At 41.6% G+C, this 13,419-nt stretch overlaps 1 protein-coding gene across 1 annotated transcript in view; it reads right to left on the bottom strand.

The window, feature by feature from the left end:
* Positions 1–13,419, bottom strand: part of tmtc3 (transmembrane O-mannosyltransferase targeting cadherins 3) — a 53,797-nt gene that overhangs the window by 36,043 nt on the left and 4,335 nt on the right. Inside the window, exon 4 of the mRNA XM_030054580.1 lies at positions 7,468–7,567. Within this exon, the coding sequence (XP_029910440.1) occupies positions 7,468–7,567 (100 nt within the window). The remainder of the gene's footprint in view (positions 1–7,467; positions 7,568–13,419) is intronic.

A 13,419-nucleotide genomic window follows, 5' to 3' on the forward strand; every position in this document is an offset into this window, starting at 1 on the left:
CACACACACACACACACAGACATGCGCGCATACATGCCAGTGGTTGTTACATTACACTATTTATTTTATTTTACCAGAAAAAAGTTAAATACAAGAACAGCTTGATATTGGTTGAGGTAGGTCTTGAGTTCAGTATTTGAAATAAAAACCTCCAGCTTTAGTTGTTTTGTGCAATTCATTCCTTGAATCTAAAGATTGCAACTAAAATAGGCAAAAATTCAAGTAAAAACTAAACTTTAATTTCAACTTTGGTGAGTAATTCTCAACATGAAACTTAAAAGACAGGTCTTCCTCCAACATGAAGTCCAGGTATTTGTATGGGCAAACTAATTCTACTGGCCTGTCCTGTAGTGTATGGAGTTGGGGAGAGGAATGAAACCAGGCGGCGTTCTGCTAAAAATGTTTTTAGTTGTCTTAACTCTTAAAGAACTTACTTTAAAGAATTAAGATTGAGCTGAATAATTTCAAATGTTTCTTGTAGTTTTAAAATTGTCTAAGCAGATGACTCTGAAGAACAATAGATAAGCAAACATATTTAACCTATAGCAGCTTCAGAAAATGTGTGTTTGAATGCCGCCCGCTGCACACACCGCGATGACCGACTCCACCGAACGCCAAAGCCAATTAAAGGGGGGCTGAAAAGCAAAAACCAACAAAAACAAGAGCAAAAACCAAACAATACAAATAAATAAATAAAAAACAATTCCAATTGTGCTATTTCAAAAAAAGTCCACTCTCTTGCCAAAAGTTTCCAAATTTGCACTGGAATCCTGTGCAAATTAAAGCCAATTCATGGTTTTTGTGGCATGATTGTTCGATGAAATGATTAAAGTGACAATTGCAATTGTGAAAGCCACAATTGCAACTGCCACTTTAATCTTTTCATGCAAGGTTTAATGCCCTAAATGGTTGATGTGAGGGCTCCTTTTCCTTTTTTCGCACTGACCAACTCCTTCGTGTGAATCTCCATGAATTTGAAGGGGGGGTGGTCGTGAAAAAGAACATTTCTATTTTCCCAGAGTTATTTTCACTCTTTAAAAATGTAAATAAATATTGATAATTTTAAGAAGTATCAGTGAACAAAGAGCTGTAGATTAATTTCATGGAAACAGCAATTTTTGGTTGTCTGTCAATGTTGTCAATAATCTGTGAAAAATCTGTCTGGCTCTATGCAATGGTAAATAGTTGTGTTCTGCAGTGAACTGCATAGTAGGCCAAAGTGTAATGTCGATGAATAATGATTTTAATTCTGATTATATTTTACATGTATTCAGTAAACTGTAATGGAAAATATATTAATAGTAACCCTCCCAGTGCTGGTAATGTTGGATTACTTGGATTATTTTGTTTCTGACCTCAACTGAAAAATGTGGTGAAGCTGCAGACTTCCAGCAAAGGTAAACTTTAAGTTACTTGCATAACCCTAGTTCTCTGAGTAGCATGAGTGAGTGTCTCACATTGAGGAGCTCCTATTGCACTGGATTCACGGGAACTGAGCGTGTCAGTATCAGGGAGAGATGTGACACTCCCCCCTATAAAAAAGGGCCTGACACTATGATGCAAGTTATTCAAAAACATTCACCTCCTCCTTGCTACAAATGAGCAAGGAGGATGGTCTGGTGACACACTCACTCATGCTACTCAGAGAAACGGGGTTACGCAAGTAACCTAAACTCCCAGATTGCAACACAGATGTTACCATGAGACCAACTGTACCAAAATAAGCCCCTCTAAGGGTTAGCCACACTATGCACCATATGAGCTAATGGAGGAGCTGTAACATCAAACCTATAGAGCCTGGCAAAGGTGTGTGGGGAGGCACAACTTGCTGCCACAGAAATCTCCTGAATGGAGATCCCTCTGAAGAGAGCCCATGAGGTGGAAAGATCCCTGGTAGAATGTGCACGCAGCCCCTTTTAGAGCTATAGAGTCAAGAAATAGCCACCATGATCCAGTGTGAGAGCCTTTGCTTTCAGACTGGCTTCCCCAAGTGACTCTTTGCCCAAGAGACAAAAAGCTGGTCACTCTTCCTACAGCCTTTAGTTCCATCCACATAAATGTGTAACGCCTGCACTGGGCACAACATATAACCGTCAATGCTCATCTGAGGAGAATGGTGGGGGATAGAAGGATACCAACTCAAATACGGAGTATGGCACTAACACCATATGAATAAAAGCAGGGTTAGGTTGTAAGGTCACTCACATACACCCTGGAGAAAACTTTGTCCACTTCTGGTGTACTGAAAGGGCATGCATGTAGCCCACCCTTTTAGCTGAAGCAAGAGCCAACAACACTGTCTTAAAGCCACCATTTTCAAATCCACCTGTTCCAGTGGTTCAAAGGTGGTGCTTAAAGTGCATCCAGCACAGTAGGGAGGTCACAGGGATGCTGACCCAAAGCCTTCCCATCGAATCCAATATGGCGAGGAGAAATGGCAGCCAAATACACCGTAACGGTGGAGAAAGCCTTCCCCTTGTCCACCATGTCCTGTAAAAAACTCAAGACTGTAGCCACCTAACACTGCAAGGGCACTTATTGTAATTCTGGGCACCATCATCTAAAAAAAATGATCATTTTCTCTCGTAAGGGGACCTCTTTGAGGGGGGCCTAGCATTATGGATGGTCTTAATTACTCCCAGGGCAGCCCATGGTTTTCAGACTGAACCGCTCATGGGCCAGGCCCACAGAGCCAGCGTGTGCAATTGAAGGGATCTCAGCCCCCCTTGTCTGTTGATACACTATATTACCAAAAGTATTCGCTCACCCATTCAAATGATCAGAATCAGGTGTCCTAATCACTTGGCCTGGCCACAGGTGTATAAAATCAAGCACTCAGGCATGCAGACTGTGAAACAAGACATTTGTGAAAGAATGGGCCGCTCTCAGGAGCTCAGTGAATTCCAGCGTGGAACTGTCATAGGATGCCACCTGTGCAACAAATCCAGTCGTGAAATTTCCTCGCTCCTAAATATTCCACAGTCAACTGTCAGCTCTATTATAACAAAATGGAAGCGTTTGGGAACAACAGCAACTCAGCCACGAAGTGGTGGGCCACGTAAAGTGACGGAGAGGGGTCAGCGGATGCTGAAGCGCATAGTGCAAAGAGGTCGCCGACTTTCTGCACAGTCAATTGCTACAGAGCTACAAACTTCATGTGACCTTCAGATTAGCCCAAGTACAGTATGCAGAGAGCTTCATGGAATGGGTTTCCATGGCCGAGCAGCTGCAGCCAAGCCACACATCACCAAGTGCAATGCAAAGCGTCGGATGCAATGGTGTAAAGCACGCCGCCACTGGCCTCTAGAGCAGTGGAGACGCGTTCTCTGGAGTGATGAATCACGCTTTTCCATCTGGCAATCTGATGGACGAGTCTGGGTTTGGAGGTTGCCAGGAGAACGGTACATTTCAGACTGCATTGTGCCGACTGTGAAATTTGGTGGAGGAGGAATTATGGTGTGGGGTTGTTTTTCAGGAGCTGGGCTTGGCCCCTTAGTTCCAGTGAAAGGAACTTTGAATGCTTCAGGATACCAAAACATTTTGGACAATTCCATGCTCCCAACCTTGTGGGAACAGTTTGGAGCGGGCCCCTTCCTCTTCCAACATGACTGTGCACCAGTGCACAAAGCAAGGTCCATAAAGACATGGATGACAGAGTCTGGTGTGGATGAACTTGACTGGCCTGCACAGAGTCCTGACCTGAACCCGATAGAACACCTTTGGGATGAATTAGAGCGGAGACTGAGAGCCAGGCCTTCTCGACCAACATCAGTGTGTTACCTCACCAATGCGCTTTTGGAAGAATGGTCAAAAATTCATATAAACACTCTCCTCAACCTTGTGGACAGTCTTCCCAGAAGAGTTGAAGCTGTAATAGCTGCAAAAGGTGGACCGACATCATACTGAACTCTATGGGTTAGGAATGGGATGGCACTTCAGTTCATAGTATGAGTAAAGGCAGGTGAGCGAATACTTTTGGTAATATAGTGTATAAGCCACAACACCACACAAGATGTCCCTTCAGAAAAGTGTTTCAGCGACAAATGGACACCTAATAATTCCAGGTCCCATTTACTGCTCTCCCTTAAAACACATCTCCCCAGCCTGAAAGAGAGGCATCGGTTGTGTCCACTTTCCTGCACAGAATAACCACCATTGACACTCCCTGAATCAGGAGGTCTGAACTTCTCCAAGGAATTAATGCTGTTGTGCATTCCGTAGAGACCCTGTGAGAGCCATGACGGTGTGGGTCTGGCCTATGAGAAGCCACCCAACACTGCATTCCCTTTATGTGCAAGTATCCCATTGGGAATCACTACCAGGGCTGATGCCATCAGACCCAACAACCTCTGGCAAAGTCTGAGAGATATAAATTTGCCCCTGTGAAACATGGCTAAGCAATCTCTGGGTGCTTGTACCCTCTCTCCAGTCAGTGTAACTCTGCCATGGGCTGTCTATGGACAGGCCTATAAAGGAGATGGTCTGACAAGGGGGGAGAACACTTTTGTCTACATTTATTCTGAAACCAGGTTTTAGTGTTCTGTAAGCAACTTTGTAAGATCTACTGCCTCCTGGTGGGAGGATGCCACAATCAACCAATCATCTATTTACTTGGCCACTCTGACGCCCCGCCTCCTGAGTGGTCCCATAGCCGTCGTGGTGCATTTCACAAACACCCTTGGGCTTAATAAAAGACAGAAAGGAAAGACTAAATACTCATAACTCGTCCCTTGGAAAGCAAATCTTTGATATTTCCTCTGTGATGGGTAAATTGGGATGTAAAAGTAGGCATCCTTGAGGTCGACTGAGGTGAACCAATTGCCCAAGCGCAGACAACGCAGTAGGGATGCATATGTTAACATCCTGAATTTGTGTTTTCTGAGGTGCTTGTTTGGATTTCTGAGATCTAAAATCGAATGCATGCCATGTCCACCGTTCTTGGGAACCAGGAAGTATTCTGAATAAAAGACACTTTGATTGTGTTCGGGAGGAATAATTCTTATTGCTCTTTTCTCTAACAGAACAGAAATTTCTTCCCATAGAAAGCAAACTGCTTCACCTATAGCTTTTGACTGAATTTTACCTTAAATTGTGGCCAGTCTATCATGCATGGAGTGAGCGCTCCCTCTTGTGGAGGCGAGATGCTCCGAGCGAGATCGTCTGTGCGTGAAAGCGGTGACACTGGGGATTGAGAGACTAAAGCCCTCTTTTTCAGCCCTGCGCATGCGTGAGGTGAGATGCTCATGGCGGGTCTATGTCTAAGCGAGGGGACACTTGCTCTGTGGAATAGGTGACCAAACTGTTTTGCAATACTGGTTTTGTTTTGTTTTTCATTAATTTTAACTGCACCCTTGGCACAATGCCTGGAAACGACAGTTGGGACAATTTTACACCTCTTACTGTTTTATTAAACAGCAAGAGGTGCTTGTGAGACATGTTTTAGGACCACTGCGGGATTCCTCCTGCTGACCACTGTCTCTGCTTCTCTTCACATGGCACTGGGCCAGGTAAAACATCCTGTCATTCATGCACTGAATGGAAGCGAGCTCTGGGAGTGGGGGTGGGGGGCAACTTTCTTGGGTAGCATTTGCACACAACCATCTCACAGGAATTTGCAACACTGCTGAAGAAAAGGAATAATACTAATAATACTAATACTAATATTACTACATCTACTACTACTACTACCAATAATAATAATAATAATAATAATAATAATAATAATGATAATAATAATAATAATAATAATAATGATAATGGACCAGCACCAAAAAATAGGGTTTTAGCCCTACAGGCATTAACCCCTAATCAATTCACCTGCAGCTAAAGCCATCCAGCCATTCTTTGTCAAGAAATGGGTTGGGTATCCTCTTTTTCCAGTTCCATTTTAAATAATGTCATTCAGTCTCATTCAAAACAATTATTATTATTATTTTTTTTTTTTTACCCATTCAGTCTTTAGTGTTTAGTAGATTTATTTAAAACTATTGGTCACAAAATAAAGAGTAGGCTAGGTGTTCAGTGGGAACTCATGTACTCATAAAAGGGTAGACAGTTACGTCAAGTACTAAGTATATTCATCATACATCTCATGCTTCTTAAGGGACTACCTTCTCTCTCTGTGCCACTACCCAGTTTCTGAACAGAAACCTCTGAGTTCCTATAGCAATAGCCATGGCAGCTACCCAGTATCTATGAGAGATGCCTGAAGAAACTGTGTTAAAAGACACTTGGCAGGACAAGCCATCACAACAGTCTGTAGCACAAGTTGAGTACAAGTTGAGCCCACAGGTAATGATGAATTTTATAGGTTTTTCTCTGTAAACCTGTAAAGGGTTTATCAGGCATCTGATTGGCAAAAGACAAAAAAATCGGGAAAATATAATGAGTGGAGACTGCAGTGCAGGACTCCCCGTGCCCTGTGACAAGTAACTTTTTAACTTTTAAACAGCACCAAGATGAGGTGCCGCTGATAACGGGAATTTACACACTCAGAAGCCACCTTGTACACCTGAACGGCATCCTCTAGCATCCAGGCTACATAACCTGTAACCGTAGCCATGTCTCGTGCATGCTTACAGACAGGTGACACGCACACTCTGCATGCATAGCCATCAGTTCACTGTGTGCTCTGTTGAGGGGGTGCACTCCATCACTTTCTCAAACAACCAAAACAAGCAGCACTCATTTTCAGGTTGTGGTCAGCGACTAGTGGGGCTTTGGTTGTTTGATAAACTGATCCAGTGCACTCCTTCACCAGAGCACATAGCAAACTGATGACTGTGCATGCAGAGCCTGCATGTCACCAACAACAAACATGTGTATCTGAGAAACCTTCAATTGGACAAATTTAACTTATATCAGATGGACTTTTTTGTAGATTAGTCGTTGAACCTTGCAAGTTTTCTTTATGTATCAAGCACCAAAAAAGTTTAAGCATGACGAGTTAATTTGCCTTGCCTGACATTGTGTGTTCTGCAATGTGACTACTGCACATGCGCACATTGCGATGATACTGAACCTAGCTTACAATTTAGTTCAGTTAAGCTCACTTGATGGAACCAACTATTTACTGGTTTACCAACCCGGTGGCGCTTTATACACAATCTCCGAACAAGTTCTCCCCTGTCCTACCTTCCGCTAACCACCGTCATTTTAAAATTCGCAGGTTAAGCTCATGTATACTTGGAAAGGAAAAAAAAATCTTCATGCACTTAGCCAGCCAATGGTGCAGCATTATCACCAAGGATCTGCATGATTCACAGGGGTCACGTTTACAGGTCGGAAAATCCAGAATTGCAGATTAATTCCCAAAAAATCATATCCTGATTTATGCACCTGTTGGCCAACGATCCAACCACCATTCTGTTGACTGCTCTGTTTTGACTGGTTACAAATTTATCTTAGTAAACATGCAGAAATTCACAACAGAACGGAAATGAGGCTGGTGAGATACCTTAGACTTACCAATGGAGTGGTCAGGGGCTGTTGATCGAGTGTAAGCCAGGAAAGCAGCCAGGAGGAAGATTGAAGAGAGGAGTTCAGCTCGGCCCACCACACCTGTGACCTGAAGACAAGAAGTTGTTGTGGTTGTTGTGGTAGTAGTGGCAGTTGTGCAGTGATAAAGCCCAATGTCATGAATTCTTTTCTCTCTTGTACACCGCAAGTGAAGCAATACACAAAATAATGAGTAATCAGGACACTTGAATGATCAAGAATACATTGGTAAAAAAACACACAGTCCTTCTGTTTCAGAACACTGAATTAACATTAACATCACAACAACATTGTTCAAGTTTCTTGAAAGGTACACTAAGTATGTTTGACAAATATTTGTTTATACAGGCAGAGCCTAAAAAAAATACTTTTTTGAAAAGGTTATATGTATGTACTCCAAACTACGGGCCTGCTACTGTAAACAACAGAGAACTGGTTACTTTTAGACCATACTGCACCTTTAAAAAGTACATTAAACATTATAAAATAATTGACTGGACTCTGCAGTAACCAGTATATCTCAGAGACCAAGGTTAAGAACCTCAGCAACAGAATCCTTGAATCCAGCTGCAAAAATATGTCTACCAGAGTGAATCAATAGGATGGTGAGCTCACATACTGTATATCACAATATAACAGGCTCTCTGACAACAGCCTCTGGCATTTGTATATATGATGACTGCCCCCTTGTGGAAGTAATAATATGGGGGCTCTACAGTGCATCTCACAGCAAGAGAGTAATGTTTCCCCAACAAACATACAGGTAGTTTAATGTGTTAAGTCTGTTATAAAATCTTTGTAGGAGAGCACTAGGCAGGACAGTTGGATTTCAATGAGGTAGGGGTGCTATTCTCATAAGCCCCTACTTGCCGATACATATTGTTTTTCTATTTACTCCTTAAACTACTGTGATCAGCTTACAGGCCAACATCTGCAATCCAACTTTCTTTCCAGACTCTACACATATGCAAAAGGTCTTAGGCAATAAATTTTCAACTAAATAAGATCACAGATTGTTTAGAATTATCTGGCTTAGTTACATGTTGCATTATGACCACCGAGTTTGGATGAATCATTCTTCTCAAAGTAATATGCAAAGGCGACCATAATGCTCATAAATATATATGCATTTGCAAAGTTGATAACTTACAACTTGGATTACTTCATTGGGGGTAATGGAACAGTGAGTGGAACAGTAAGTGAGAAATCTCACCAACTACTGTTAGCTCAATTTAGTTGCCTTAAGTTAGACCACAAAACACAGCTCTCTCACTTTTTCCAACTGCCATTTTTAGGTGTTTATATAAATGATATTAGTAGATGCCAAAAAAGCAAAAGAATAAGTTACATTTAAATCTCCATTCAGAAAACTGATCACCAAAAAAGAGAAAGACAAGGACAAACACAGGGACTCTTTGTCTGTACTTATCATGAAGAGACCTTCAGTGCTTGGAGCATAAATGAAAAACAAATGATCCGTTGAGAGAGAGATTCCAGACGGAGATAACATGAAGGGCATTTGCTGGACTAACTCTAAGGGCTCATTTGTGAGGCAAATGGTTTCCTTTCAAGAAGTCTGAGAGACTGCGCTTAGATTAGAAAATAACATGAGGAAGACTGGCGCAGCAGTGCAAGCTGTGTAACAGTAGCACACCACCCCTAGAAACAGAATGTTTCCTTTGTTTTTCTACTCTCTGGTCAGGGCCCGTCTGGTCATCAGTTCAGCTATGTTGAATAGGATGAAATGTAACTCCTTATTGACAGATCAGATTTTTAACACAAAACCTTTGACAGAGAATGAGGTCAATATTGAATTATAGATGAATAAATTTAGGTTTTTGGTTTTGGATCAGGTACGCTTAGCTTTTTCTGCTTGTTTCTACAGTGGATGCAACTCCTTAGTTGCATTCTAAACCAATTTGGAAAAAAAAGGAAAAGGAAAAGAAAAGTAGCTGAATTGTTCTCTGTGAATATCAAACAACATTTTTGCCTGAAATGCCCAACCTTAATAGGCGCTGCATTTGGGCGTGTGCCCAAATGTTGTTTGATTAGGCCAATAATGGAAGACTTACATCTTCTATATTTATTTGCTGAGAGGCACATTGAGGCCATATCAAGACTAACGCTGATACATTTGAAATGCATATTTTTTTTCTCCAGTTTGGCCCTCCATGGGTTGCTTCCAGTACTTCCACATTTAACTATCCCATGATGTTTGAACTCTAGTGCCTCGTTAGGAATAAAAAGGTGTCCAGTAACAGTCAACTATTAGAATTATTAGATATAAATACGTTTCAATTAATACCATGTAATCACTAAATGTATCTTTAGTGGTGAAGAAACTGCAATATTTTATGTAGTAATAAATAAATGCATACAGTGCATTCAGAAAGTATTCAGACCCCCTTCACTTTTTCCACTTTTGTTATGTTGCAGCCTGATGCTACAATCGTTTAAATTACCTTTTTCTCTCATTAATGTACAATAAGTACCCTATAATGACAAAGTGAAAACACAATCTTAAAAATTTTGGCAAATTTATTAAAAAGGAAAAACTGAAATATCACGTTGACATAGGTATTTGGACCCTTTCCAATAACACTTGGAATTTAGCTCAGGTGCCTCCCATTTCCCTTGATTGTTGCTGAGATGTTTCTACACCTTGATTAGAGTCCACCTGTGGTAAATAAATTGATTGGACACGATTTAGAAAGGCACACAGCTCTCTATAGAAGCCCTCACAGCTGACAATGCATATCAGAGCAAAAACCAAGCCATGAGATCAAAGGAACTGCCTGCAGAGCTCAGAGACAGGAGTGTTGCAAGGCACAGATCTGGGGAAGGTTACAAAAAAATTCTGCTGCACTGAAGGTTCCCAAGAGTATAGTGCCTACCATAATTCTCAAATGGAAGAAGTTTGGCACAACCAGGACTCTTCCAAGAGTTGGTCACCCGGCCAAACTGAGCAATCATGGGAGAAGAGCCTTAGTAAGAAAGGTTACCAAGAACCCGATGATCACTCTGACTGAGCACCAGAGATCCTGTGTGGAGTAGGGTTGGGTACCGAAATGCGGTGCCCGGTTCCGACATAAACGGTAGTAACAAGACCGAATAAGAACAAAAATTTTGGTGCCTCATTTCGGTGCTGGCCGCTGGTGTTCTGGCGTCAACTTGCGGTTGTTGAACATGACGTCAGTGCCGCTACACCGCACACTTGTTGATCAGAACTGATAGTGAGAGGATCAATAAAGATGCCGAAGGCAAAACGCTCCAAGGTTTGGCTGCATTTCACGTCTAAGGAGGATGGAGACTCTGCGACATGCAACAGATGCCTTAAAGCAATGTCATGCAAGGGAGGTAACACGTCAAATTTAATGAAACATCTGGCACACATGGAGTTTATTTAAAAGCAGAACAATGCACCATGTTTGATAATCTACGTCAGCGGTCCCCAACCACCGGTCCGCGGACCAGTACCGGGCCGCGAGACATTCCCGACCGGGCTGTGCAGCCCGACTGTAACCCCACCTCCCCCCACAAATGGCACGGGTTTATTAGTACCATATGTTACTTGTATTTATATTGTTTAAATATTTAAGTTAATATTGTGTTCAATTTGGCCCTGGAAATAAAAGGGTATTGTTTTTTGATAAAGTGTATGCATTTTCGTTTTTTAAGTACCAGTTCCAGAACCGTTTAAGCACCGGAACCATTTAAAAGATACAGAGTAGCCACCAGTATTGGATAAAACCCAACCGATACCCAACCCTAGTGTGCAGATGGGACAAAGGTCCAAAAGGACAACCATCACTGTGGCGCTCCACCGATCTGCGCTTTATGGCAGAGTGGCTAGATGGAAGCCTCTCAGCCTTTCATGTGCAAAACACATGAAAGCCCGCTTGGAGTTTGCAAAAATGCAGCTGAGGGACTCTCAGACTGTGATAAACCAGATTCTCTGGTCTGATGAAACCAAGACTGAACTGTTTGGCCTCAATTACATTATGTCTGGAGGAAACCAGGCATCGCTCATCACCTGCACAACACCATCCCAACAGTAAAGCATCGTGGTGGCAGCATCATGCTGTGGGGGTGTTTTTCAGCAGCAGGGACTGGGAGACTGGTCAGGGTTGAGGGAAAGCTGAATGGAGCAAAGCACAGAGATATCCTCGATGAAAACCTGTTCCACAGCGCTCAGGACCTCAGACTGGGCTGAAGATTGACCTTCCAACATGACACTGACCCTAAGCACACAGCCAACACAACACAGGAGTGGCTTAGGGACAACTCTGTGAATGTCCTAGAGTGGCCCGGCCAGAGCCCTGATTTGAACCCTATCAAACATCTCTGGAGAGACCTGAAAATGGCTGTCTACCAACGGTTCCAGTCCAACCTGACTGAGTTTGAGAGGATTTGCAAAGAAAAATGGCAGAGAATCCCCCAATCCAGGTGTGCAAAGCTTGTTGTCTCATACCCAAAAAGGCTCGAGGCCGTAATTGCTGCCAAAGGTGCTTCAACTAAGTACTGAGTAAAGGGTCTGAATGCTTAAGTCAATGTGATTTTTCAGTTTTTTTCTTTTTAATAAATTTACAAAAAAAATCTTTTTGTCATTATGGGGTACTGAGTGTAGATTAATGAGAGAAAAAAATCAATTTTAACAATTGTAGCATCAGGCTGCAACATAACAAGTGAAAAAAAGTGAAGGGGGTCTGAATACTTTCTGGATGCACTGTAAATAGGTTACTGAATAATAAATATTAAGATTAATTTCAAATACACTGAGATTAAGATCAACAAAAATAAAAAGCATAGCAACAAAACAGAGACCAATCTAAACCCACACCATGCATCTCGCTCATTTAAATAGCAAACTATGATCACTCAGCTATTAATACAAGCGTATACATGCATTACGGGTTGAACAATAAATTGATAATAGATTATGATGTTTCCTCTGGTGAGAAAATATCAGTATTTTTATTAAAATGTATTGGCACTCTAAACAAATTTCCATTACCATTCCATTACCGCCAAAATTACTGCCACTCTTTTGAGTTCAAATTTTCTCATAGTAATTAGTACTACATTTGGTATTTTGAGTTTTCAACTTAATTTGCACAGATAGCACATATGAGCTACTATGAAGTGCATTTATTCCCTGTCTTTAGGTATATTAAGTGGAAGTGTTCTGACATGTACATGTTGCAGTCACTGTGCATATTAAAACACTGAAAAAACAACATATTGATTCTTGTCTACTGAAAAACTATTTAGCCTTTCCCAGGGTTTTTTTCTTCTGCAATTGCAGATATTGTGTTGCATCATAGCTGAATATCTGACAATTTATCTTGTATCACAGAATTGCCCGTATTGTGATGCCATGATTATCGCGGGTAAATTATCATGATGGTAATGCTTTTTGTGTTGCAGTGCAACACAGTGATTTCCACCCATACCATGCATCAGAGAGAGGACATTATTCACTAGAATGGATAAAAGGACAACACATATGAATATCGTCAGCATCATGACTTATTAATATTACTAAATATTACTAATATTATTCACTACAAATTAAATGTTCTGTTATTTTGCTAAAACAATTATTTCAGGTTGAGTTCTTCATTCAGGCCCAAGGGAGGCAATGATTATCTTTGCATGCATAGCAGCTCATATCTTGGCTATGTTCCAACTTGGGATAAGCTGTTAGCCACCATCTTTAATATCCTGCTTTTACATATCCCTGTGTCTGTCAATAAATGGAAATTTCTCTGCACAGCTTTTTCCCCATCATACATGCCTCTGACTAGGCAGTTTGCGTTCCAACACAACAGCAATCTGACTCTTTTCAGCGAGAGCTTCACAAAACACGAATGTCTTGTATCAACCAAAGACGATGCTGTTGCCTGGTCAACCAGTATTGGG

This window comes from Myripristis murdjan, chromosome 6 (genome assembly GCF_902150065.1).
Source record: "Myripristis murdjan chromosome 6, fMyrMur1.1, whole genome shotgun sequence".
In the NCBI taxonomy this organism is placed as follows: Eukaryota; Metazoa; Chordata; class Actinopteri; order Holocentriformes; family Holocentridae; genus Myripristis; species Myripristis murdjan.